Source organism: Idiotropiscis lumnitzeri, chromosome 6, assembly GCF_059441095.1.
Source record: "Idiotropiscis lumnitzeri isolate Australia: NSW breed Sydney's pygmy pipehorse chromosome 6, RoL_Ilum_1.0, whole genome shotgun sequence".
In the NCBI taxonomy this organism is placed as follows: domain Eukaryota; kingdom Metazoa; phylum Chordata; class Actinopteri; order Syngnathiformes; family Syngnathidae; genus Idiotropiscis; species Idiotropiscis lumnitzeri.
Window position 1 is genome coordinate 12,249,417 of NC_142396.1, and position 26,818 is coordinate 12,276,234.

At 39.5% G+C, this 26,818-nt stretch overlaps 3 protein-coding genes and 1 non-coding gene across 4 annotated transcripts; 1 reads left to right on the forward strand and 3 right to left on the reverse strand.

Annotated features, from left to right (window-relative positions):
* The first annotated feature begins 690 nt into the window (after window positions 1-690).
* Window positions 691-4,673, forward strand: arl2bp (ARF like GTPase 2 binding protein). Its single transcript, XM_088299364.1, has 7 exons — window positions 691-848; window positions 1,106-1,175; window positions 1,268-1,329; window positions 1,423-1,529; window positions 1,873-1,958; window positions 2,939-3,035; window positions 3,117-4,673. Exons 1-7 carry the CDS (start codon window positions 836-838, stop codon window positions 3,213-3,215), a joined length of 534 nt encoding a protein of 177 aa, XP_088155490.1. The 5' UTR covers window positions 691-835; the 3' UTR covers window positions 3,216-4,673.
* On the reverse strand, window positions 4,220-11,819 carry pllp (plasmolipin). The gene is made up of 4 exons (XM_088299363.1): window positions 11,460-11,819; window positions 7,783-7,956; window positions 6,934-7,050; window positions 4,220-5,052 (listed from the first exon to the last, which is right to left on the reverse strand). Exons 1-4 carry the CDS (start codon window positions 11,622-11,624, stop codon window positions 4,945-4,947), a joined length of 564 nt encoding a protein of 187 aa, XP_088155489.1. The 5' UTR covers window positions 11,625-11,819; the 3' UTR covers window positions 4,220-4,944.
* Window positions 11,820-12,882: 1,063 nt separating this feature from the next.
* trnal-cag (transfer RNA leucine (anticodon CAG)) lies at window positions 12,883-12,965 on the reverse strand. The gene has a single exon. It is a non-coding gene; the product is annotated as a tRNA-Leu (tRNA).
* A 1,144-nt stretch (window positions 12,966-14,109) lies between these two features.
* Window positions 14,110-20,184, reverse strand: LOC148335282 (protein-glutamine gamma-glutamyltransferase 2-like). Its single transcript, XM_088298758.1, has 15 exons — window positions 20,127-20,184; window positions 19,515-19,685; window positions 18,961-19,191; window positions 18,764-18,882; window positions 18,427-18,555; window positions 17,680-17,857; window positions 17,409-17,550; window positions 17,213-17,316; window positions 16,309-16,451; window positions 16,128-16,227; window positions 15,731-15,876; window positions 15,207-15,336; window positions 14,931-15,091; window positions 14,671-14,807; window positions 14,110-14,581 (listed from the first exon to the last, which is right to left on the reverse strand). The coding sequence occupies exons 1-15, from the start codon at window positions 20,143-20,145 to the stop codon at window positions 14,422-14,424; spliced, it is 2,070 nt and encodes a 689-aa protein (XP_088154884.1). The 5' UTR covers window positions 20,146-20,184; the 3' UTR covers window positions 14,110-14,421.
* Window positions 20,185-26,818: the final 6,634 nt, after the last annotated feature.

Genomic DNA, 26,818 nt, shown 5'->3' on the forward strand with positions numbered 1-26,818 from the left:
CGAATATCAATATATGATTAAAGGAACAGTACTTTTTTCAAAAGTGTGTCAAAATGATAGTCCTTTTTATTTGCCAAGGCGTCACTTTTAGTTTCTACCCCTGGCCTAACCTTTTATAAAACTAATGCAGCAAAAATGTCCTTGTTTTTGGCAGTATGAGCTTTTGGGGTTTATTTTAAATGTATATTTGGTATTGCTTCACATTGGTACAGAAGAAGGAATGCTGAAACAATTGTTTGAGAATTGTAGTTTACTTTATTACACAGTACTTAGACTTTTGTTGCACCTGACAAATAGATTTTAAAAAACTAATACTAAAAATAATGAACCCCGAGCTAAAACGAGAATTAAAAATAACACATTTGAGCTAAAAATGAATTACAATGAAATTAATTTAAAACCAAAATAAAAAATAAACTTAAAAAAATTATTACAACCCTGATGATAAACGCGTTATTTTTAAGACACATGTTTTGTGTTAGCTCGTAAAGTACAACTTTTATATTAAAAGATGCAATTACGCCATATTTTCTTCATAAATTGCTCATACTATTTAATAAATCACTGTTTTGAAGTCGTTACAAGGAAATACCATCAACATCGGGAGCCAAATATCTGAAGTCAGCAGGCGTCCAGGTAATCTGGTAATTGGTTTTACCTGTCATTGAAATTTGTTTGACTTTGAAAGGAATGTCACGAATGCAACATCGAGCGCGTGTATGGTAGGAACAAACATTGCTCACGCTTGATTCTGTCAGACTCTACTTAAAGCAGCACCAGGTGGTCGTTTCCTTGGTAACGCCACTACTTCACGTCTTCACATTATCGCTACAACATGGACATTCGAAGTAAGTCGGAAAATGTACTTTGTTGATCTTATATTTAACACTAGTAGTAATCCCCCCTAATATATTCATTTATATTATATGTTTAGCATATATTCACTCACGTGTTTAGCTAGCCGGAGCTACGCTAGCCGGCTAGCTGACGTTGTCGTTGGGTATAGAGCTAAACTTATAAGGTGTGAGATAATACACAGCTCTGACGAACTAAAGAGGTTTACATTTTAAAGCAAACGTCGCCTTACACCTCTCCCCCGCCACAGGTGTGCAGAGCTGCGGCGAGAACATTGTGGACATGGTTGACATGGAGGACGAAACCTTTGCGATTTCCAGGTTGGTTGAAAAGCACCGATTTCAAATGGATTCTTTAAGAAGCATGTGTCAATCTCTCGTTTTGTACCCGATTTCTTGCCCTATGCCTTCAGTTCCTCAGCTGCAGACACCGCATTCGACTCTGTCGTTGGCTGCATAGAAGATATTATTATGGGTGCGATGAGTACAAGTCCAATCACTCACGCCATTCAGTTGTGATGTTCAGGCTTTTTGTGGGAATTAAAGTTTGTTATGCCGTTTTCTTTAGAGGAGGATTTTCAATTACTACAGCGGAACTTCATGGAGAAACACTATCAAGAATTTGACAGCACTGAAGAGAACAAGCTTAGCTACACACCCATTTTCAATGAATATGTGAGTTTTGGTTAACATATATCTCACTCCTCGCATGGAGTTTGCTTGTTCTCCCCTGTTTTTGTGTTGGCCTATCCTTAGTCCCACATCCCAAAAGCATGCATATCAGGTTAATTGAAGAGTCTAAATTGACCATAAGTGTGTGTGACTGGTTGTTTGTTGATACTGACAAACGCCTATTTGAGGCATGTATGCTTTGCGACAATTTTATTTGATTTATTTTTTATATATATTTGTGCCACTCTGACTGGTGGTTGGGTGTTCCACTGGTCTTAATTACCTCTTTCAATAGCATGACAGCCAGTAGCTCTAATGTGTATATCCATCCATTGTTTGCATATAGGTGGAGCTGTTGGAGAAATACGTAGAGCACCAGCTGATAAAGAGGATCCCTGGCTTCATTATGTCTAACTTCATTGATAATCTCATGTAAGCATCCCCCCCCCCAATCTCTTTAAAAACCTTGTAAAATGTATTCGGAGATTTGTTTCTAATTCTATTCAAACATGTTTGATTAGAATTGCCGAAAACGTGCACAAACTGAAAACAATGTATTTTGAGTCCTACCTCCCCCCTCTGTACAAAAACTTACGAAGCGCCCTCATTCGCATCAGTGGTTGGCGCGAAATTATGACAGGCAGTTAGCTAGCTACCTATGCCTACACCCTGAAAATCTTTCATCCCTTCAGATAGTTTCCATAGTTTCCTGGCGTGGCTGCATTAAAGCGCCTCATTGTTGGCCGTAAGTGTGCTCACGTCACCCAGAAAAAGGTGGAATAGCCACACGAGGTTTAACTGCCTCTCTTTTCATGGCTCAAACATGAATTTACTATATATGCAGGCATAACAAAGAGGCTCGATGAAGTGACATTATTCCAGGACGGAGTTGTGGTATTTGATTGACTGTTGAGTTGGGTGGTTTCAGCGCATTCAGTGGACGAGAGCATCAGTGCTTTTTCACAATTTCAAAGCCTTGTTTTTGATACTTTGCAATTTTATTTACATAATCATTAATATTTGTCAGGGTTGTTGTCAGTAGTCATCTGTGTTAGACATTTGTTTTCAATTTCCAGAAAATTTAATCTAATTTTTAATTCCTTAAAGAAAAGACAATAAGTGGCTTTTAGATGATTTTCTTCCACTAAAAAGCCAGGCTAAACTTTGCTATTCCCCGACAAAGATTTTAGTTTACCAGTTGAGATGTATAACTTTAACACACTTCCTTAATACCAATTACTCGTTCCACCAATTTGTTAAGTAGTGAACTGCAACTAACCAGGTGTCCACTCACTATACAAGTCTAATGTTGCGTATGCAAATCATCTTTCACAACTGGCCACTAGATGGCGCTCGTGTCGAATACAGATTCCCATCATACCTCTCTCTCTCTCTCTGCCCCTCACCTGTAGGCAGCACAAGGATGAGGTATCGGGTGACATTGTAGACATTCTGCTGTCCTTTATTGACTTTTTGGCCTTTAAGGAGATGGTTCTGCAATACAAAGTGGTGAGTTAGGGATCAGATATCCCCAAAGAATGCCTTTATCGGCCATTATGGCGTATTTCAATGCCATTTAATATTTTCTAGGAAAAGGAGGGACGAAGTTTGGACCTGAGCCAAGGACTTGTAGTCACGCCTTTAACCCCTGCAGCCTCCAGCCTCTCTGGATCAAATCAGCTGGAGTGACGCGCACACACGTACAGTACACATACATGATATAGTGTACAAGTGCGCCATGTTGTAGATTGAGCTTGAAATGCAATGTTAGCTTGTGATTACCCTTAAACCTCAAGTCTGACACAGAAACGGACAACCGCTCACACCCATGGACAATGTAGTATTGTGTGAACCGTACTTGTATGTTCTTGTACCTTGGGACGTAGTCAGATGACCCACACAAGCACAGGAAGAACATGCAAAACCCACACCGATTGAAAGACGCATCCTAGCTCAAACCTGCCTGCTGTCAAAGCCGAGGTGCTAACTAATGGACCAGTGCGCTACCGCTGGTGGACGCCTGAAATGTATAGTTGTGTACAAAACACACCTAAAAGCTAATTCCCGATCTTTATATGTGTTCTTGTTTTAAGATGGAAAATGCATGACAGACTCATTCTTATTCATGAACATCAGGATTTTTTTTTCATTACTGTTGGTACTAATCTTAAAGTTTGTTTACTGGATATGTGACATGCACAGGCTGGTCATAAGCAAAGAAAAAAAACAAAAACGGAGAATTAATATAGTTTGCATGAGATGTTTTCAGTTTGTGACAGTATATGCATTTCTAATATTTATTAGGGTTGAATGTTGTGCACGTGAAAGTGATTTTTAAATGTAAATAGAGATTTATATAGTATACTTGTCTGAATGAAATGCTAGTAACATGTTTTCTTATAAACAGGAGAAAGCCTCATATCTCCCATTGATTTAGTAAATGTGCGTTTTCTTGTGCATGTGCATAATTGAGCCCGTGTGTTCACCAAAAATTGCTCTACTATCTTTAAAAAAGTTTAAATAAGGCTTAGTGCAGGAAAATGTTTCCAACACCACGCCTAACTGTGGCTATTGTTAGGGTCAGCTCCTCGAATGAGTCTATTAGCACTAAATTATTTAACAAAATGAATAGGCTAGCAAACTTATAAATTCTGCAGAAGTCACATAGAGGGCTGGCCACGTCTGTGAACAAACACTTTTTAGTTGTTTTTTATTTGCAGATAGTGTCGCTGATTGCAAATATTTTTAGTCAAGAAAAAAGTTAATTCTGAGGCAGTTTTGGACAGGTACTGATGAAAGGCAGCACATTAGTTTTAAGAAAATGAACAAGAGTTTGGTATAAAGTAAGAATGGGGAATGAGGTTGTCAGAAAAGCAGGTTTCAATGATGGAAGGATGCATGAATAAATAGCAAGTCTTGGGAAAGGAAGGTGGGACAGGTTTTAGCAGTGGAGGGATTGAAGTAAGAATGCAAGGATTTAAAAAAAAATGATGGAAAGAAGTAGGCCAAGAAGGAAAGAAAAGATGCTGGCACGCAACCTGTACATGTAAAGAAATTTGAGCCTATTTCATAAAGAACATGAAAACAAAGTGTGATTTACAAACAGTGAGTAGAAAATACAATAATATATATATATATATATATATATATAACATAAAATAATCCTTTTTTGTATAACTACTGACATTACCAAGAGACACAAAAGTTGTAGGCATTTGTTGACCAGTTGAAGTTAGTAAACAGACTTTTTCCCTGAAAACTCAACAACTTGATGCTTTGTGACCCACAGCCTCAGGGTCATCCAGTGGAGTAGGTGATCCTTGGACAAGAATAATCACATGGCTCCTAGTTTATTGTTTGCGTTATGAACAAGACCTAGAAGTAATAAAACAGTCTTTGCGAGTCTTTTCTTTGACTCCTAGGTGGGCACGGTACTGGTGGCAGCGTTTCCTCCGTCTCCCTTCCAGTCCAAATAGGAGAAAAAAGCACTGACACCGTACGTCGCTGTCACCACGGCACCAAAGAACTGTACAGGCAGAGAAAAAAGATGGCTGAACAACATCAACAGGACGTGACAGTGAAATAACTTTAGGTCTTATGACCACGAGCCAAAGGTCGTCATGTTAAATTTTTTAAATCACCGATCATAAGATTCAACCTCAGTAATGGGCCTTTAACTTGACACATGCCACTGATAACACTTTGTTAGACTACAGAGGCCAAGGCTGTGTGTGTGCGCGTGTGGGTGTGAACTATTGTGGACTTTACCTTAAGGTCAACTGCACACAGCTTCACATGGCGTGTATTTCTACACCTTGAGTATATTTGAGGAGCAAATAAATATGGTATAAGGCACACCTTTTCCCTCATCTCTTTTCTTTCTCTGCTTTTTTATTTCTGGTGTGTATGTAGCAGATAAAAAAACTTGCTAATTATTGTAATTTTGCTTTTTTATTTATTAATTTGTTTTCATTTTGTATTTCAACTGAGTTATCATTGAGTGAGTGTGGGTTTATTTTCAGTACTTCCTGTTTTCATATCAGTTTGAGCGTTTATTGGGAAATAATAGGGTATTATGATGTGGTTGCTCACTGCTTGCTTTCAGTTAGCTTCGGGTTTAAATTTAATTGAAATTAAATGTAGCAAATCGCGACATAGGTGGTTTTGGCCCGATGCCAGCAATATGCGAGCCTGCCGATAGGGTGGACAATGATAGGACAGACATTTTTTGGCTCATGTTATAATTTTATGAGCACAAGGTGGACCTACAGTTTCACATCACAATTTTCTTGTAAATATATTTCAAACTTCTAATAGATTTAATCAATTTCTATTTCACTCTGACAGGATGGACATGTTAACCCTAACAACAACTCCGCCCATTATGAGAATTACAAATGGAATCTCAGTCTCAGCCTCCAATTTGTAACTATGGCGACGCTTTTGCAAAATAAAATATTCATGAACATGAGTGTCTCCGTTTTATCGGATCACATGGTGTAGACCAGTGGTGTCAAACTCATTTTTCTCGTGGGCCACATCATAGTTTTGGTTTCGCTCGGTGGGCCACTATTACAGTGAATCATTATCATCATCATATTATTATTATTACATATACACAACAAAGTGATGGCTAATGAGTTTTAAAAATCAGAATCCAGGAAAATGTTGTTTAACTACCATTCAATTCATTTTAACAGTGTGATTAGTCACAAAGAAAACATTTTGTATTTTGTCAAGAAACGTAGCTGTGCATGATTTGTCTTGGCGGGCCACACTAAATGATGCGGCGGGCCGGATCTGGCCCCCGGGCCTTGAGTTTGACACCAGTGGTGTAGACAATAAAATCAAGCATGTTTTTTTTTTTAATTTAATTTAGTATCACAGCATAACACTGCTAATTAGTAGAACAGTGTGTGACAAATACCAAACTCAAATACAGCCAATGTGAAATACTGGTCTAAAATTAAGGAAACATTTTAAGAGATTGCAACTAAGAGATGTTTGACCACTTGCCATAAGACCTCAGAGTTTTGTGAGCCTACATTATCATGCTGACTGAGTGATTCTGCCATATGATTGTGACACAAACGTGTTTAGTGAGGTGTCCTTCCGGATGAGAAAAATTGGGCATGGGTCGGAATTGGTCAAATGACAACCATGCTTTTGTAGACCTCACTTAGTGCACTGAATGCAGAAAAGGTCTTTCCCGAAACGCTTTCAACAAAAGTGGGAGCAGATAATTATCCAAAATGTCCTTGAATGATAAAGAAAATGACAACCGTGACCCCTGATTGATTAAATAATTGATTAAGATGATGTATCCTAATCCTTTTGTCTGAGCATTCATCCGAATGCCTTCTATCCTTGCGTATGTGAGAGGTATTCAGTGTCACAGCGCACTCACAGCAGCAGCAGCCATATGTCCGAAGAAGTGGCTGTAGTAGAAGGGCTGAACAGATGCAGCATTGGCAAGGAAGGCGGTCAGATAGAGGAACGTGGCTACTCCATGATACACCATCACCTGGCAAAGAAAACATCGCACACACATATCGTCACAATCTCCTAGACTAGATGTCACCATTTTTGTCACATCACATATTGAATCTAACGAGTTGCAATACAACACTTACAAACAAACTTTCATCTCTGCGTAGACGTGTGCAGTACAACTGTAACTCGGTCTCACACTAGTGACGTCACTCTGCGACACCTCAGTGGTTTGTCAACAAGTAACCAAACAATTATTATATTACAACAATCTTAAAGTTTGCTGTGTACCGTCGCAACAGTATTGTAGCATGTCACTATTCTTGCAGCGTCCGCATGAAGCCGGCTGTCGATATATGTGCTTATCCCAGGTTGTTTGTTGAAGTTCTTGCAAGTTGTCAACAACAACTTATTTCTAAATATGACGGTAGGAACTTTTTTTTTTTTACATTAAGTGACGTGCTTTCCGGTTAAATATATCATGGCATGATCTGATTTAATGTAACACAAATAAATGTCAAACAATTACAGTATATTTGGGTGTCATGGAAATACGTTCTATAAACTAAATGCATTTTTTTTTAAATCAGCCCCAGGTGCGCAGGAACAGCAGATTCCTTTAAAACTGCTCTTCTACTGAATTGTGTGTGTGCCATGACAAACTGTTCGACTTAATTAGCTCTTTTTTACCATGTGTAGTTTATGACAGCTTTTCTAACTAAACTGATTATTTCCTTCCATCCGTTGCCCCCCCCCCCTTACATACCGTGAGTGGCCACGGTACAGCGGCGAGTCTCCTCTGGGCACTAAAGAGGATTATAATGAAGAGGATGCTGGTCAGAAGCCAGAAAGTGACGGCCACAAAGAGCACCCAGCCATTGGCCGGCGCCCACATGTAAGGCGAGCTGGCGATCAGCGCCCAGTGGAGCAGCCCCAAAAACTGCACAAGTAAAACACACACAAGACATCATGTGATGCATCCATCCCATCATAACATTGTATTGTATATGGTCCTGAATGTCTATGAAAACAAATTCCATTTGATTTAGTCATTATTCAAAATGTGATCATTAACATTCATTCATTCACTGCACTGCTTACCGTCGTTTGCCAAGAAAATATCATTCAAGCGTTTTTCTTTTTTTTACTAAAAGCTCATTAACATTTAGACGGGTCATTCAGAGAGCCAGTAACACACATTTAGACAAAGTCAGCAAATTGGCATAGTTAAATGTTTTTATACACAACTTTCATGCGTTGTCAGGGTAGAACATTAATCTGTGGCTGTCTAGTAAAGTAAAGTTTCAGGCTTTGCACAAAATATTGCACACAATTTCAATTTATCGATGAGTTTATAGGTACAACAGTCATCTGCCTTCAAAATTAGACATTCTCTCATGACTACTGGACACCTTAAATTGCTTAACGGTTCTCTATAATCGTGTATTTGTGTGCTAAATGTATTTCGTGTTTTAGTGGCTGGTTTGTATCTTACTAGATTGACTCCAATTTAAGACAAAGTCTTTGTGTGTTTTTAACATACTTGGCCAATAAAGATGATTCCGATTTTGATTCTGATTCTACATTTGGAATATTGGTTCAAATGTATTTTATTTCAATATTTCAGTTCATAAAGTGAGCCTACTATTTTTATATTATATATAGATTCACTACACACAGTGACATTTTTTTGTGTTCATTAATTCCCATCTAATATGAGGTTACTATTGAAATAAATTAACATTTCCACATTACTCTAATTTACTGAGCTGCACCTGTGTATATTAAAAATTTTCAGCTATATATGGCAAGAAAAATATTTGCAACACCTCTCAATTTCTAGCATAATTAAGTAAATGCATTGATGATTCACCAAAAGCAGAACATAACACAACTGAAAATGTTTTTTTCCTTAATTTGAACTCACGTAATGTTGTGTCTGTGGGTGTTTAGTTGCAAATATGAGCTCATAAAACACCAGGACAAGCTAATGATTAATTCCGCAAGCATGTGAATGGTCATGCGCTGCATAATGGCGCTTGGTTATATATAACTAAAAGGTCTAAAAGCCACAAAGTGGCCTAATGACTCCGACTTGACTTCAGGTTGAGCTCATAAAGGTGGATGCTGATAAAGCATGCACAAATGATAAATGTACGACAGTCACACTTGAAACATGGCTCTACACACCCAGGTCGAGTTTAATCAAGGGATAATCCAAGGAGGCATCGCTGGTCAAACAGTGAGTCACATGTCCACTGTCCAAACATGTACAATGTAGCGCAACCGCAATGACCCAATCACTTCATCACGGCACATTAATGTTTCATAAGAGATCATCAGCAAATTATTCAATTTCACTTCCTCTTTATTCATCTATCCATGCTAGTGAGTTATAGCGACAGGCAGGAAATTTAAATGCTCTTCCACTACCAACACAAACGTCGCCATTTATAGAAAATAGAGGCACGCCTACTAACAGTCTGCCTATCACCGTATCCTTTATGTTGCATAATTACTTGATTTGTATTAAATAATACCCTAATTAAAAATGATTACTTTAAAATGAAACCACAAATAAGACGAATATGTTTTACTCATTTGTTTTTAATTGAGACCGCTGTTTTTGTGTTTAAACTCTTTTTGCGTGAGTATTTGTAATATAAAATGAGTGCTTTGGCTCACTCAAGTTTGGGAAGCATTGACCTAACCAGTGATTTTCAAAGTGCGTCCGAGAACCACTAATTGGTGCCTGGGCTCCCTCTAGTGGTACATGAAGGTATGACTCAATGAATACAAATAAAATTCACATTTAAACCATAAAATACAACCAGTTATTTAGAGTATGAGTTAAGCTTCAGTCTGTTTGAACTTTTTTTTAAACTCAGGACAGTGTCAGTGAATGTTCAAATTGTGCAATGGTTTGTTTTGTAGTTTCTGTATTTTAATGTTGTCATTATGGGTGTACTTGGAGAGCTAAGTAAGCTTCTTGGTGCAAAAGGTTTGAGAAGCACTGACCTACACAATCATTCTGTGTTGCTACAGCACTTCCTGTGTTTTCAATTCCACTTCCATCAGAAAACACTCTTATGCTATCCTGTTCCTCTGTTATCTTATCTTCTTTTGGCCATGTCACATCATGCGGCTTTTTCATTAACTTGGCCAAACAATGAATGTTCAGTGGAGCCTCTAAAATTTAAATGTCACTGAGGTCGAATTCACACCACACACAACATGACATCAGCACAACAGACAAGAGCTCGGTTCCGTGAGCTTCATAGATTTATGTTGCTGTGTTTTTTTTTCTTAATCTGAATAGTTTGGTTATTTTTTCAATTGTAATTCTAAACGATAGACTGCCATCATAGATGAAGCGACACGAGACATCAGCCTACCTCACGACAGCTTGTTGAGAGAGCTTCAAACCTTTTGTTTTGCTTTTGCTTTGGCTTTTTGTAGCTTTTCTTGGCAACAGTTTTTTTCTAAACAGCCATAGAGTAAAGAAGAATATACAATGTCATACGGAATATTTCTAGTTCCTATTTCCAGTGATGGGCATTCTGGGCATTCTGTCCCATGGACATAGTCTTACCATTTTGGGGACATAGGAGAAGTACAGACTAAGCAAGGACGGAAGTGAGATTTCGTCTGTCCCTGTAATCGTCGCTCACCTGGTCAATTACCGCCTGTAGCCTGTATAGTATTCAAATTGTTGCACTTGGAGCAGAGAGAGAGAGAGAGAGCGATACCCCTAGTTGGCAAAAACATGGAAGCATTACATGCAGCTGTGTGAAGAGGCAATTGAGAGCCAAAATAAGCATCTTAAGTTGTGTTTAATTTGAGCAAAGGGATGAAGTACAATAAATGCTGACATCTCTACAATGTGACCCCAGTCCGAACTCATCTGTGAATTTGCCCCGTTTGACAACAAGAGTCTGCGAAATGCACAGTAACGATAGCTGTGTTCGGCATTGTTTGGGGAAAAAAAAAACATCAACTGGTGTTTATAATATAGGTAATATCCCATTTAATGACGTGTATATACAAATCAATTTTTACGGCTAAATTTAGCTAAGGTGGCTTTTAAACAGGAGTGTTTTATAGTCCAAACTATGGTAAGTGGATGGGAATAGGAAATTAGCCAGCTAATCAGCATTAAATAATGTTCATAAATTATGAAACATATGCCATGAGCCTCTCATCATGCACGGATGCTTTATTTATGTTTTTATTTATTTTGGGCAAGGGGACAGACTGCTGAAACGCAAGGACGGATGCGCTTTAAAAAGACAAGGATGGACAAGATAATTTTATGACTAAGAATAGAATAAGAATAAGAAACAAACAGCACTACAAAATGTCGCTGTTCATCACCCACAATTTAAACCCATCATTCCAACTTTTTACACACAAAGGCTGATGTGAACCATCCAAAGCACTCACTATTTGTGCCATCATGAGGACAGATGGGATGCTCCTGATGAAAGACATGTCCATGCAACTGGTCACATTAGCTGCCAGGCCTCTGAGGCTGTTGCCCCCCTGCTGAGTGTTCTGGGAGTTGGAGGTGCCGGTCTCCGTGGTAACCTTGGAAGGGAAGTCTGCCATCTTCGGCTAAATAATCCAGACCAAAAAACAAAAGAAGAAAAAGAAAAAGTGAAGTCTCCACTGGAAAAAATAAAAAAAAGCCTATCAGGCCAAAAGACAAATACACAGAGAAAAAAGCAAAAAGCAGAGTTTGGAGTGAAACTTCGAGAATCAAATATTGCGTGTCTGTGTCACGCACACACAGTTGTACATAGAATGCCATCCTCCTGCTGTTTGCCGCTGTCTGCTAATTCCCTGTGACTCCTCCCATATGACTCCCGAGGCCTTGCCACCTGTTAATGTTTGAAAAGTAGGAGGAGGGCAGGCCAAAAGGAAACACAGCGTCACCCTTAAAGACAATTTTCTAAGGCACTCGTAGCCTCATAGCATATATTATCCACGTATGCATTGTCTTTATTCTCGTCAGGTTCACAGGGGTGCTGGAGTCTAATATCCCCTCTGACCTAGGGTGACTTCAGTGGGCTATACCCTGGATCGAGGAGGAAATTGCAAACGTTGCAAAATTGATTTCCAACGTTTTGAGAGGGGGTTGGCTGGCACAAGACCAACAAATCCATTCAAGTTTTTCTTTTCATTTTTGATCACTGTTTGACCTTGGTCTATGGGTAACCTCTTAGTGACATATGGTTTTAAACAACTAATCTACAATAAAAAAAAAAAATTATTACTTCTACTCTACTCCTTATTGCTGCTGCGCATGTTTTAATTCGCTGAATATATTTCCAAACAAATGATCTGTGATTTTTTTTTACAAATGTATTTCATTAATGTAGTTTATTTGGCACTCACTGAAATAGACAGTTTTAAATTTTAAAGTTTTCCTACTATTTAAAAATATATAATTTCATTTAATATTTTGTTTTCTTTATACGCCCACCCCACTAAATGTCTTTACTTGAATTCAAATCAGTTTCATCCTACCAATGTTTCAGACTTGGAGCTTGATTAATATCTGAACCAATCAGCTCAACTGATTCCAACCACTTTTATAATTGGCCAATCACAGGCTGATTGAGACCATGCAGGTCTAAATACGGGAATGAAGAAACAAACCTCTTCAAACATAATCTTTTTATTATGAAATTTTTACTTAGTTTGAAAAAAACAGCTACATTTTATAATGAATTAACAGGCGGGAGGCCACAATAAATAACAATTAGAAATTTGTGAAAATTCCAGACTTCACATTTGACCAATTGCGCAAAGTAGTGTGCATCTTATCATTTTGGGTTCATAAAACGCAAAGTCAAAAGGTTTCTGTCAGAAGTGGGATTCGAACCCACGCCTCCAGGGGAGACTGCGACCTGAACGCAGCGCCTTAGACCGCTCGGCCATCCTGACATAGTGCGTTCTGGCTGACTTTTCTTATAATGTGCTTTTTGTAGACTCTCCAAATTAAAATGCCTTCATGTGTTATTGTATAGTATTATATATAGTAGTATATATAGTACTAAAAGTCGGCTTCGTATGTCTTTTCCATGAAGCGGCAATTTTACGATGCAGGCGAAAGCAGCGTTTTAAAAAGTGGACCTTTGTCTCCCTCTACTGTAGAATATTAGAACGGCTTTGCCCGAATGCAACCCACACAGAAAATAGATATAAAATCCACAATTTGGTCTCAGGCGATGGGCTGGTGAATAAATGGTCACTAACATGCACAAAGCGTAAAATAACATTACCTACGGAAGAATGCGGGAGTATTATGTGGCTTCCAAGTGGGTCCTTTGAATCTGTGCACAGTGGACCTAAAAATATCAACGCAAACTAAGATTTTGGTCAGAAGGGATATGACCTAAAGGCTAACGCAGGACAGTGCAGAGAAACTTTAAGAGGCGTGTTCGGATTGAAAAGTCATTTTTAAATAAATCCAAAAATGTGTTTTAATTTTGATCAATATATGTTCTAGGGTCAAACTAAAAACCAAACTAAAAACATTCTCCTCATAGTGACTACTAAGCCCGTATGAGTTTAAAAGATGATAATCTCAAGCGGCTGGCTAGTGCAATGGTCAAAATATTCCTTTCACTCAAGTGTCCAAAAGCACGTCTTAACTTTGTAATGAGGCATTTGCCATATGGACGACACAAATGTCAGCACTCAGGACGAGTCAAGTGATTGCCAAACTGCAGGCTTCTAGTCCTCCTTTGAGATTTTACCCTGCTTTGTTTTTGTGTTTGATCAGTACTACAGTAAACAGACTAAAAAGATATTCTCCCCCCCATCGCAAAAGACCTCTTGGCTGAATTATGCTCATGGACAGAGACTCTTAATTAAAGGGGTTAGAGATATCCAAAGCAAAATTTGAAATTGTTTTCCAGCATCATTGAGGATGTATAATGGAAAATTGACTTTAAGGACAAGCCCCGCAAGAATGCATGGGTGGATGTCTCATTGCAAAAAAACCAAAATAAAACATAAAACACGCTCAGGTCTCAGTAAGAGTCAACATATAAAATACTAAATGTAACATTTTCAAGAAGCAATCTTTATTAAAAGAATCCAGAGCAAATCTTCATTTCAGCTTTACACACTATAGTGCACACATTTTATGAATATCAATCAACCAAGCATACATAAATACATTTGATTTAATTTGCAAAACATTTGTTAAAAACTCAGATTATTGCAACAGTGGTCATTTGTGTGCGCTTTACATTTTACAACGTAGTACATGGAAGAAATTAGATGCCTTTGTAAGGAACGTGAAGTAACAGCATAAAACCATTTTTGGTGATGATTTTCTTTGTGTTTCTTACACTAGCTAAAAATATAATGGTCACAATGTTTTATGGCTAATTCAGTGTCTATAGAAAGATTGGCCAACGATGATTGTAGCGGCTCCCTTCACGTCTTGGAGCCGGTCTGAGTCAAAGTCCACCAGGAGTTTCCTCACGCCGGCCCGCGCGGGGGTGAAGGTGAGCTTGACACACACTTTCTGACCTGGGCCGATGTCACCGCTGAACGAAAAGAAGAAAAAAAAAAAGGGGGTTAAAAAAGCTATAGTAATGAAGTTGTGGACCCGCATTCTTTCCAAGTCGGTACTCACTTCATCTTGACCTCTGTGGGGGTCACCAGGCCTGCCCCCTCCACGGTGAAAACGCCCCGCTTCAGTGGCACCGGGAGAGGGTTGGTAAAGCAGATGGAGCCTGTAACGGCTTGATGCACAACAGCCTTACCAGGAACCTGTATAATGACAATTGAACAGTCATGTGATGCTTTTTATGGATACGGTCATCTATTCTCGAAACAAGGTGGTTCACAACCGCCAGTTCTTGGCCGAGGTGGGTCCACTGAATAGTAACGTACCTCTACAAGCACCTCAGGCAAGCTAAGTGGGATTTTGACCACGGCCATGACAGGTTCGTTCTCTCCCTGAGCTTCAAGGACCGCCATCACCTTGACCACGTGGTGTTCAGAGACACACTTGGCGTAGTCATCGTAGCGCACGTGCAGCACCTCCTTGTGAACTGGACACACACATTGCGGCAACGGCACATTTTGAAGATGTCACTTACTGGGCCATGTCCCTGCTAGACACAAATTCAAGTCAAGGTGCCATTTGCATTTTATTAAGCTACCAACCTTTGTGGGCCGGCACCGAGACATTCTTGGTTTGTCTCTCAAACTCCCCTCGGTTAATACAGTTGTATGTTACTGCCGAGGCCAGCATGGTCAGACGAGCCTGAGCTTCGACTCCTCCATCGTTCTTCAACTGCAAATAGAATTAGTTCATTTGAGTCTGGTTATGTTGCCATGGTTTCATGAATAACGACACTTACGCTAAATTTATGCTATCTACAGTCCTGTGCAACAATGTAAGTTATCATTAAAATGTATCACCATAAAAAACAATGGCAGTGAGTTCTCCTACGATACTAAACATATTTTAATCACATACCTAATGCAGTGAAATGTAGCACGGAAACCATTCCTAAGACTGCATGACTTACTATCGACATCAATTTTCAATTGAACCCCATTTCATGTCGTGAACGACGAGGCCTAAATTTATTGTCATAGCATGTCAAAGTGACTGGAGGATTTTTGCACGGTGCTGCTAACGTGCCATTAGCACTTTCATTTATCACTGTCCAAGCACTTCATACCTCGACAATGACGTCAAAGTCTGATCCAAATACAGGTTTGCCATGTTTGATGGACATCTGCAGTTTTCCTGGTTTCGTCCTGTCGGGAGACAAATCTCTGCCTCGACGTCCCGCCTTCTCGTACACCTCTCTCTCTTTTTTGGAGCCTGAGGACATTAATTGACGTTGTTGATAATTACTTTCATTCAACAAAGGGAAAATAATTTTCTCGTTAGTATACAATGATTTGTGTTATTGAGGGTATTTGATCAATGTGAATCATAAACATTAAGTTTTGCTGTGGTAAAAGTAACAGTTAAAAATGTTAAAAAAATTAATATATTTATAAGTGACAATCAAAAAATAAAACTTAAATAAAAATTTATTCGAGGTAACTATGGCAACACTGTTCACTTACCTTCCGGATATTTGTAGTGTAAAGTGACATCTTCTCTGCTGTTGTTGAAAACACTTTTGGTGCTGATGTTAATGCCAATACTGTCCTTGGACACTCTGATCTTCAACATTAAAGCATCAGCAGTTTTAAATAAAAGACCTGCAAGACTTTCTTCGAGGGAGAACGATGAATGTAGGCTCACCTTCTGACGTTGGCCATCTCTTCGGACAATCCAGTGAATGATGTCAGCGTTCACCTCAGCAAATATAAACGGAGCGTCGTACTTGACAGCCAAATTGCCCTCCTTGATTGCCGTAACAGGACACGGACCACAGCAGAACTCCCCTAAGAAGTCAATAAAATGTCTTTGGTGAGGAATACGTGCGCTGATTTACTAACAAGTGACAAGTGAAGCTTTTGGAGATGCGAGCCGTCGTTCACCCAACTGTTTGCTTTGATTTGCAAAGGCAGGCTTGAGATATGAGCGCTTTATGGTGGTAGAGAACTCAACTCACTTTACAATAAGCAGCACTTTAGCAAATAGTGGACAATTAAAAAAAAAAAAAAGGATTCAAGCTATTTGACACGGCTACACTTAATGTTTACTGTCAAACTAAAAGAATTACACCTTGTCTGCTTAAAACGACTAAATAGCTTAACCTCTCAGTCCAGTAGCCTAATGCTAATCCTAATAAGAATATATGTTGCAGCATCCATAACAATTTCAGTCGCAAATTGACCACAAATGTTACAAAGACAATATAACAGTACCTAGTCATATATTCTTTATCATCTGCGTAGAATGACAAATAATATATATATATATATATATATATTAATATTAGTCTTTGTCCAACTGCGGTCCTCGAGGGGCCCCATCCAGCATATTTTGTCATCAGCAAGCTCTGAGGAACCTGATAATCATCTTGTTCAATTTGAATCAAATGTGTTGGAGGAGGGAGCCGTCGAAAAAATGCTGCACAGGGGCCATCGAGGACCGGAGTCAGACATCCCAACTTTCTAATTTGTTTCAATTGTCATTGTGTCAGGAAATAGTCAGAATCCCCTTATTCAAACAAAGTTGACGAGATCATAAAGATTTGTACCATCACTCAATTCCTGAGGAGTTGGGTCCAAAACCTGCCAGCCGTCATTTCCCTGTGGGAGATCCTGTCTCTTCATCCAGGACTCCACCCAACAGTGGAAGTTCCTAACACAGGAGAATGAGAGAAATATGCATGACGAATGACGTGATGATGGAGGACTTGATGTTTTTAATTGAACTTGTGATCGCTTTCCTACCAGCTGCTGTCGGACCTCCCTCTTGAATCAAGACTTTCCATTTTTTCATTGAACAGGAAGTCGACGGAAAGGTTTCCATCAGTGTCATGAGCTGAAGCAAAGTTGGTAATGTGACGTGTTGGGATTCCCAGGCAGCGCAGGACTGTCGAGAACACACAACAAAATCCGGCTTTAGACATGATGTTCTCAGAATATGTTGCACTGGTTCTTGTGTGTGACCAGTTCACAATTATGCAAGAGCTGGACGCTTTGAGAGGTTTCAAAGGCTCACCCGTGCAGGCCACAGCAGCATAAACCCAACACTGGCCGTATTTGACCGGCCTGGCACTGCCATTACTCCACTTTTGGAGGATCGGAACGCTGCTGGTCCATTTGGAAGGTGAGACGCCGTCAGAGTACGGCTCCTGCCACCGGCCCACCAACACGCCTCGGTCACCGTTGGAGTTCACCTGGACACGTGAACTGAATTGTTAGTGTGCTTTCTCATCCTACTTTTCATTTTTTCTATCTATCTATTCATTGTGCGACTTATCCACATTAGGTCACTCACGGGTTACTGAAATCACATTTACATTTCTGGGCAATGGAGAGCAGGGGTGTCCAAACTGTGACCCCCGGGCCATTTGTGGCCCGCTGCGTGCCTTCATCAGCCCACCGCATATTTTAATAATAAAATTAGACATGACCCACATCAAAGGGTTACGAGAAAAAGTGAAAATGTAGAGAGACAGCTATTTGGGAAAAAAGTTCAATAAAAAAAATACAATTGAATGTTGTATTATATCACGTGATGAAAATATATCACACTGGATCTGTGCACAAACAAATTTCAGTTGATTTTCAGCTTAAGCAAATAGCAAAAATTGATTTGGGGTACGAGCTGTACTAATAACAAATAATCTGTGAGCTGGAGACTATCCAAGCAGACTTTGGGTAGTAGCCCCGCCCCCTTTTGGACTGGCTTCCAGACAACTGCGGAGTCATAAAGTAAAATGTGTGTCATTGTCGTTGTCATCACCATAGCCGAGATGATCCTGCCGACGTAGACCGGGTCGCATCTTTGTTTCAAGTCTTTCTCTGCGTTTCTCAAGGCGTCATTGGAGTTGTCCAGGATTTCAAAACAGATGTCCATCACATTGTCTTCGAACTGTGACAAAAAAGTGACACAAATAGGCGAGAGGAACAGAGATGATGGATTAAGAGTTTTCCCATCAAACTGCAAATGGGTGACGCTCTTGTTTGTGTGGTCTGGTTACATTCTGACAGCCTCTTACTTCTCCGCCGAGCACAATTTATGATGAGTCTGACAGTCTGTGCTGTCACAGGGCTGTGACAATTCACACACAAGCACGTACCTGTCCAAAGTGCCAGTGGCGGCTGTGGATGTAGTCCGAGGTGCCCACGTAAATGATCCCATTCTCATTCATGATGTATTCCTGAAGGAGCTTCTCATCAGAAATGTACACAGCATCATCTGTGGCACACATTCAAAATATCGTCATGAGATTTAGCAAGAACAAACATTTTTTTGTTGTTTTTTTTTTTTTTTTACCTCTGCACCATGGGTTGTAAAGCAGGTGGAAGGAAACGTTCTCGTTTTTCTCCACCACGTGTCCATTGGGTGACGTCACCAACACGTCCAGACGGTAATGGCCGATGATGGCATCCGCTGGGCTGTGCACAGTCAGCAGCGTTTCTCCGTGGTTTTGCTCCTGCGTAAACCACCAACCGTCTTTGTTGAAGCTTCCCTTCTCAACCCTGATCACCACCTCGTCTCGCTTGCCTGAACAAAGAACACATGAGAAATTATCTAAATACATTAAGTCAGCAGAAGTGACGCATCTGCAGTCTAACATCATTGACATAAATAAAAAGTAACTCTTTAAATCTGGATTCGGACCAAGTCTGTTTGAAAAGGTCGATTTTCTATTGGGATGACTGACCATGAAACCAAAGCGACCACCGAGATCCCACTTCTGACAATATTGTCAACAATATATATTTTATGCTGAAGTATTCACATTACAACTAACAACCTTGACCTCTATAAAAGGCTGACCTTCTAACCCACCAGTCAACTGAATTCAGGATCACCAATTTACTCACCAAGGTGCAGGACCAAAGCCAGGGAGTTTTCACGGTGCGCAGACTCTGAGCGTTGTACTGAGAGAGTGAAGGGCTGACCCCTACGCACAATTAAGCGTTCCCAATCGATCTCCGTGGTATGGTGAGCCATGTTGTTGTGACGACATCTCAGATCCACATCCAAAATGTTACCTAAAGACGGATAGGGCTAGGATTACTTTGCATCACTTTAGACCACATGTGTCAAACTCAAGGCCCGGGGGCCAGATCTGGCCCGCAACCTCATTTTATGTGGCCCGCAAAGGGCAAATCATCTGCATCAACTTTCTGTTTCTAGCATATTTTCTTCACTTTTAACAACACTGAGATATGAGATATTGCCATTTATTTGTTACCAATCCTCCCCTTTTAAAATAAATTGAAAAATTGTTGAACAATTACTTACTAGCTTCTGATTTCAAAACTGGCTTTCCAATCAATTTATATGGGTTCACAGTCATACCGGCCCTCTGAGGGAAACCACAACTACGATGTGGCCCGTCCACAAAAATGAGTTTGACACCCCTGCTTTAGATAGATAGATAGATAGACAGAGACAGACAGACAGGCTGACAGATAGACAGACAGACTCACCCCTGTGGTGCGCCATCATAGGTTGTCCTATCGAAAAGTTGCGTCTTCAAGAATCTCCACACACTTGTCTCGGTGTGCATCTCAGTCCTGTATTTGTACAGCTCAAGACAAACCCTCCCACTATATGACACTCACCTCTGAAACACACTCCACCCTGCTTCCCCCATGCGTGACCTCGAACATCACTCACCAAAAGGACTCCTCTTCCGATATCTGCACGTTCTTGTGTATTTGGAGTGAAATTGTTTAAAACTGCGATGGCGCTGACCCCCTTCCGGGACACAACACTGTGCTGTTTGTTGACAGGCTTTCAAGGGTTATCAAACTGTATATTCTTGGCAAATGTGGAGGCCACTGACATTGAGTTCCCACTTTGACAAGTGGTTTTCCAGGCATAGCTTCTTCGCTCATTACCGGGATCAGTGGTCACTATGAGGGCGTCGCACTTGTACTGGTATTTTTTTATTTGAATGGAAAGCATCCCTGAATTGTATCATGCGTGTTTTACTGTATTACTGTAGTATTGTAGACTGCATCAATACTACTGACGCTGTAAGGTTGTTCTCCATGGTGTCTATTTTTTTTTTTTTTTTTTTGCAACTGCTGGTAAAACTATTTGTAATGTTAAATATATTACAAATAATTATTATTACAGATACGCAATATTTAGGGAATATTTTACTCTTTTGGGGGGTAAATAAATAAATGCAAAATTCCAACCAAAAAATCTGTGTATTTTTATTTTTATTTTATTACAACCTAAATTTGTCCATTTATTTATTTATTTATTTTGTTCCACATTATCTGGTTTGGCATGGTCCACCTTGACAAATTTATTGCATTATATTGTATTGCATGGTACTTTATACCGCCTCTGCTGTTTGAACAGAGCACTGGCCATCCCTCTGTTGCGGTGTATTATTGGTGTTTTTTTTAATTATCATCATCGTCACCATCATCATCCTCATTCTTATACTATGCATGTAGTCAGTTTTATGCCTCAACTTGTGTCTCATTTATGAAGTATTATTAAAATATTTTTTTATTATTATAATAAAAAATGATTATAAAAAAAACTCCATATGCAAGTCGCTTTTAAATAGTTGTGCTCATACTGTCTCTGTCATGCTTGCATGCAGTATCCTCATTAATAATTAATGCTAAAAATACCAACATTTATCATAATCATCATTGCTTATCACTTTGCTCTGTACTGTAGCATTGCCAACTGTGAGCACTGGGCCTGTCCTACCTCTTCTCGTAAGAGTTTCTCAATATTTACTCTGGAATGAGTCAAAACTGTCAAATTTAGTTTTTTCTTTTTTTTTTTTTTTTTTTTTTTTTTTTTACTTCAAACTTTTGGGTCAGCAATTAATTCCCGAAATTTGTCATGTATCAGACTCTTTCTTATTTTGCACTCATTAAACACACTTTTTGCATTGCCTTATGTTTCACATGTGACATTTAGTGCATACAACATGTCAGCAGACTTCCTCATGATCGCCATCATCCCAGACAGACCAAAATGCGTTTATCTCACTTTACCAAAACGCAGCCAGATGACATATCACCATTGATCACCACAGGAAGTTGGTCCATAACTCAACAGACCATCAGTGTGGTGCAGATTTCTCACATCGGTGCTATATTGATGAGAATTACTGACATGGTGTTGACATATGATGTTTGAATCATCTGAAAGCCATTAGTCACTATTCCTCTACATTCACGATCTGGCTCACACTCACTATGCAGGGAACCCTCACTAGTCTCAGAGGGGAATAATATAAAACCCCTAACATTTTTTATAATTTTCTATTCTATTCTATTGTATTATATACTATTTCTATGCACCCAATACATTTTGACATTATTTCATTTGATCTTACAGACGAGTGGATTGGAGTGGATGGCTGTTTCTAAAACAACTCTATCTTGAGCACTTAGTGTACTTTATGTTGAGCAGTTAGCCAGAACTAGCGAATCAGCTGTTAACTCTCATTACCAATAGTGATCTGAACCTTTTTATGCATCACCTTGGGTAGGTCACCACTCTGCATTAAGATCGTTATTCCTTTCTTAACAAGGCTCTTTAGTTTGGGCAGTAGAGAAGGAGTGGGCAGATAGGCCCTAATAGGTATTTTTTACAGCAGTTTATGTTTTACAGAAAAATCCACAAGCAATTAAGTTCACAAAGAGTGAGTCGTGAATTTGCAAGGGTTTACAGTTGTCCCCTTCGAGTGAATTATGTTCTGTGACGCATCTGTGTAATAATCTAGTGGACATGACTCCACCTCTTTGTTGGAGGACAACACAGCTAAGCGTTTTGCAACAGTGGGAAAATATTAAATGAGATCAATGATTTCCACTGTGTAATATTCAGTTTTTGACCTTTTTGGGTAGGTCAGGTTAAAAAAAAAACTAACAACAAAAGTCCCAGTCATATCTTAGATTACGGATGACAAATAGTTTGTGAAATTTCTACATTAAAAACCAACACCCTTCTCAGCCTGTAACACCCAGCTACTCATAAACTCGGTCATACTGAATGTAGATTGCATCCCACTTGTGCTGGAAATTTCAATGAAAACGCCTGTTTACAGACACAGACATCAGCTACAATAAATAGTTCACGGCACAATCTAATGTGCGACCTGTATTAAATATTTTGACTTTGAATAATGCTTGTATATGCTTGACAGAATCAGATATGTATTAATTTAATACTGTATATTTACGACTGTATTTGTAATTTGCAGTGGTGGACAAGTGTATAGGCATTGTATCGACACTGGGTTATCGGATGTCACCAACTGAGGTAAGCAAATTATTTGACACATTGCTCTCAGTGAGGTGGAATATCTGGGTCTATGCCCAATTCCATATCAATTAATTCTGATTATTCTGAATGTGATTGATTAATATTCCAATGAGACACAGAATTCTCACCAAAAATGAAAAGGTTAGTTGATAAATTAAATGTAAATGTAAATCTCAATGCAGATTGGCAAAGTTGTCAATAAGGTGTTGTCATTAAATAAATAAAACATGTCCTGTTGCTGTCCCTCACCCATTATTTTGACATTTTAGTCCATGTTTGTTGAAATCTTAAATTTCAGGCAAAAACCGTCTATGTGGAGCCATCTTCATGTTAAACACTGCACTGCATGTGAATTTGACTAGCAGGGAATCCTGACGTCACTTCCGGAATCTTGACGTAGTCACTCTGCCCCTGTAACCAGCTCAGTCTCGTACACGCCTTCTTAGTGAGTTGGAGTTGGTATGATAGCGTTTGCGAGCATATTTCTATTGATTTTCTGGTTTGTCATTTTTTTAGCATACCATTTGGCTGGTTTAGCACACCTTGTTGTAGTATAAAACTTAAACTTGGGGCCCCTGGCTCCTTATCTAAAGCCATCAGTCACAAACTTTGATCTTAAACTGAGCAGTGATTTTAATTTGAACGGGCAAATTGGTGCTGTTGTTAAATCCATCTTTTTTTCATCATAGGCAGCTGGCTGAGATAAAGCTTCCTCTTTCTCAACAGCACTTTGAAACAGTGATTCATGTTGTCATCACATCTCGACTGGATTACTGCAAAGCACTTTATTTTGGAGTTAGCCCAGGGGTCGGCAACCCACAGCACCAGAGCGGCATGCAGCTCTTTAGCGCCGCCCTAGTGGCTCCCTGGAGATTTTTCAAAAATGTTTGAAAATCTAAAAAGATGGGGGTAGGGAAATATATTTTTTGTTTTAATATGGCTTCTGTAGGGCGGCACGGCGGATGACTGGTTAGCACGATGGCCTCACAGTGCAGAGGTTGTGGGTTCAATTCCGGCTCCGGCCTTCCTGTGTGGAGTTTGCATGTTCTCCCCCTGCCTACGTGGGCTTCCTCCGGGTACCCCGGTTTCTTTCAACATTCCAAAAACATGCATGTTAGGTTGATTGGACACTGTAAATTGCCCCTAGGTATGAGTGTGAGCGCGGATGGTTGTTTGTCTTTGTGTGTCCTGCGATTGGCTGGCAACCAGTTCAAGGTGTACCCCGCCTACTGCCCGAAGGTAGCTGGGATAGACTCCAGCACCCCCCGCAACCCTTGAGAGGAAAAGCGATTCAGATAATGGATGGATGGTTTTTGTAGGGGGACAAACATGACACAAACATTCTTAACGTTTTCTGATGCTGTAAAAATGTGTAGAATAAATATGAAATTTCAACATTTTTGCCAACGTGTCATAGCATGCGACACACGTCTCTATCAACAGGGCAAGATGCTAGGCATGTGGCTGTTGTAAATAAACCAGCGGCTGTGTGACGGGCCATGGATCCCAAAGAGTAAAAGAGAAAAATAACTGAGGAGAACAGGGGATTCAACGTTTATTGGACCGAATCATTTTCATTCATTACCAATGCGAACGGATTTCCTGATTGTTGGCTCTATAGCAAGAAGTTGTCAAATAAAAGAATTTGCAAAAAAAATGAGAAAAAGTGTGATTGCATTACTTCTGGATAAATTAGAGGAGTGCAAAAATAGATTTAAGAAGTGGATTGCATCCCCAAACTCCAGCACTATTGCAAATAATAAAACATGGAAAACTGTTCACAGATGGTGACTACCTGAAGGAGTCATTCACTTTCAACTTTTGTTGAACAGTCAAACTACTGAATGCTAAAAGAAAGAAACCAAAAACATAAAACATTGCTAGATCATTGAATAAAATCCCGCTAAACTCTTCAGTGGGTAAATTAATCTCTTTCAAGTGGTGAAGCTGTGAATGTGTGTTTGTGTGTGGGGGGGGGGGGTATTGACGTGACATCAGACAAGAGTGCGAATATGACGAAAATACCAAAGCTATCGAGAGCACAGGGAAGAAAAAATAGGAAAATTGGACCAAAGCGAGTCCAAATGGTTGCCTCTTTTTGTTGGTACGATTAGAAGTCACAACAGCAAGTCACTCACAAGATTTGAATGACAATAACAAATGTCATGAAATTAAGGAAATTTTCCATTTTATATTTTACATTAGAAATATTTTTATGTTGAAACTTTCACTACACACTAGGATACCCCCTTCCCACACACACACACACACACACACACACATTAGTTGTTTGATAAAACGGATGACACTGAATAATAATGCATTCACATAATGACATGTAGGTTTAAGAATTGACAACTCTTCCTGTCACTGATTTATAAACAACTATATTTTAAGTGGGGGCTGCCGGACTTCCTGATCCCAGGGAGATGGAGGTATGACCCATCGCTGCTGTTTCTACTCAACCACAGTTTTTGTATTTTCTATTTGTCATATTGAAGACTCAGAGACAAACTAATGCATCAGGATTTCATTTGGAAACAAGAACCGGGGTGTAGGAAGTCCATTTGGGATAGTTTTTCCCTGACGAGGCTCTCATTCCAGTAGCCTCGACTTGGAATTCCTTACAAAGTTGTGTGATGTTATCTTATTAAAAGTAACGTTAAAAATTCCATTTCTTTTGTAAGTGTTTGTAAATTGTTGGAGGGTCTGCCAAATAAAATCTCTCCAAGGGCACAAATTGGCTGGGGCAGGCCCTGAGTAAAGTGATGGTACTTTATTATTAAATCTTTTCATCATTTTAAAATAATAACCAACTGTCAAGATTGTCTTATGTAATATGATGAGTAAAATTGACCACATTTTAGATCAATCTAAAGTTTAGATTCCCTTCTGACAGGAAGAATGGGTGCATCTTTCATTTTCCCTTGCATATGAGGGTCAGATCATGATGAGATGACTAAAGCATGACTTGACAACATTTACAAGGAGAGGGCAGTAAATCGGTGACGAGTGCAAAACGGAAGGCATGATCTTGTCACAAAGGACAAAAGACTTGAAAGGCATTCTTTTTTGTCTTTCATCCAAATACAAAGAATTTCAACGACTCAATCTTGGAGTGGAGTGGAGAACCAAATACATTTATTCATGAAAGAGACGCATTTGCGGTTCATTTTGGAGTGGGACTATTAATGCTGTTTTCGAGTTGTGTCGGGTAAACAATTCGTCACGCTCTCCTAGATAAACGCCCACTTTTCTCCCCGACACAAGCGACGTGTGAATTAGTGTTATTTTCCCACTGCACACGATCCTTGAAGGCAGCACCAGCACCTCTTACTACAACAGCGTGTTGACTGTTTTGCTCACGTGCACTTGTGGCAGCTGTGTGCAAATGGGCGGGGCCTAGGGGCGCGTTCAAGTGCCGTGTGCACCTCAGTGTTATGACGCTACAATAATACAATGAATCGGCATTTGAAATACCTCAGATTGGGACATGTCGTTCCTTTTTTAAATGATAAAGAATTAACATTTTAATCAACAATATTACAAATACATATAGTATTTGTATGATAATGCAAAACTGAAGAGGACTGCAAGGCCATTCTTAGTCCACACCAATTAATAAGGGACGTTATACAGTCATTACATTAATTGTGAATTTATCTCCTTAACCACGCTAATTATGACTTTTTTCCCTTTCCAAATAAATACCAATATGTGAATGACTCCAGGCAGCAAATGTGCTTACGTAATATTCAGAGCACACGCACACACACTATGTGGTCGCCTGATTTGAATCTCTGCTCCACTTCTAAAAAAAAAAAAAGACGTGTGCACAAACTCTTTGTAATTGATTTTTAACAACCGCATT

Coding starts and splice junctions, on each gene's coding strand:
- arl2bp (XM_088299364.1), top strand. Junction 1,530..1,872: donor CACCCATTTTCAATGAATAT/GTGAGTTTTGGT, acceptor GTTTGCATATAG/GTGGAGCTGTTGGAGAAATA. Junction 1,959..2,938: donor AACTTCATTGATAATCTCAT/GTAAGCATCCCC, acceptor CCTCACCTGTAG/GCAGCACAAGGATGAGGTAT.
- pllp (XM_088299363.1), bottom strand. CDS start 11,624: ATGGCAGACTTCCCTTCCAAGGTTACCACGGAGACCGGCACCTCCAAC. Junction 7,957..11,459: donor TCCTCATGATGGCACAAATA/GTGAGTGCTTTG, acceptor TTACTTGTGCAG/TTTTTGGGGCTGCTCCACTG. Junction 5,053..6,933: donor GACATATGGCTGCTGCTGCT/GTGAGTGCGCTG, acceptor CTGCCTGTACAG/TTCTTTGGTGCCGTGGTGAC.
- LOC148335282 (XM_088298758.1), bottom strand. Junction 19,192..19,514: donor GGCTTTGGTCCTGCACCTTG/GTGAGTAAATTG, acceptor TTCTTTGTTCAG/GCAAGCGAGACGAGGTGGTG. Junction 18,883..18,960: donor TTACAACCCATGGTGCAGAG/GTAAAAAAAAAA, acceptor TGTGTGCCACAG/ATGATGCTGTGTACATTTCT.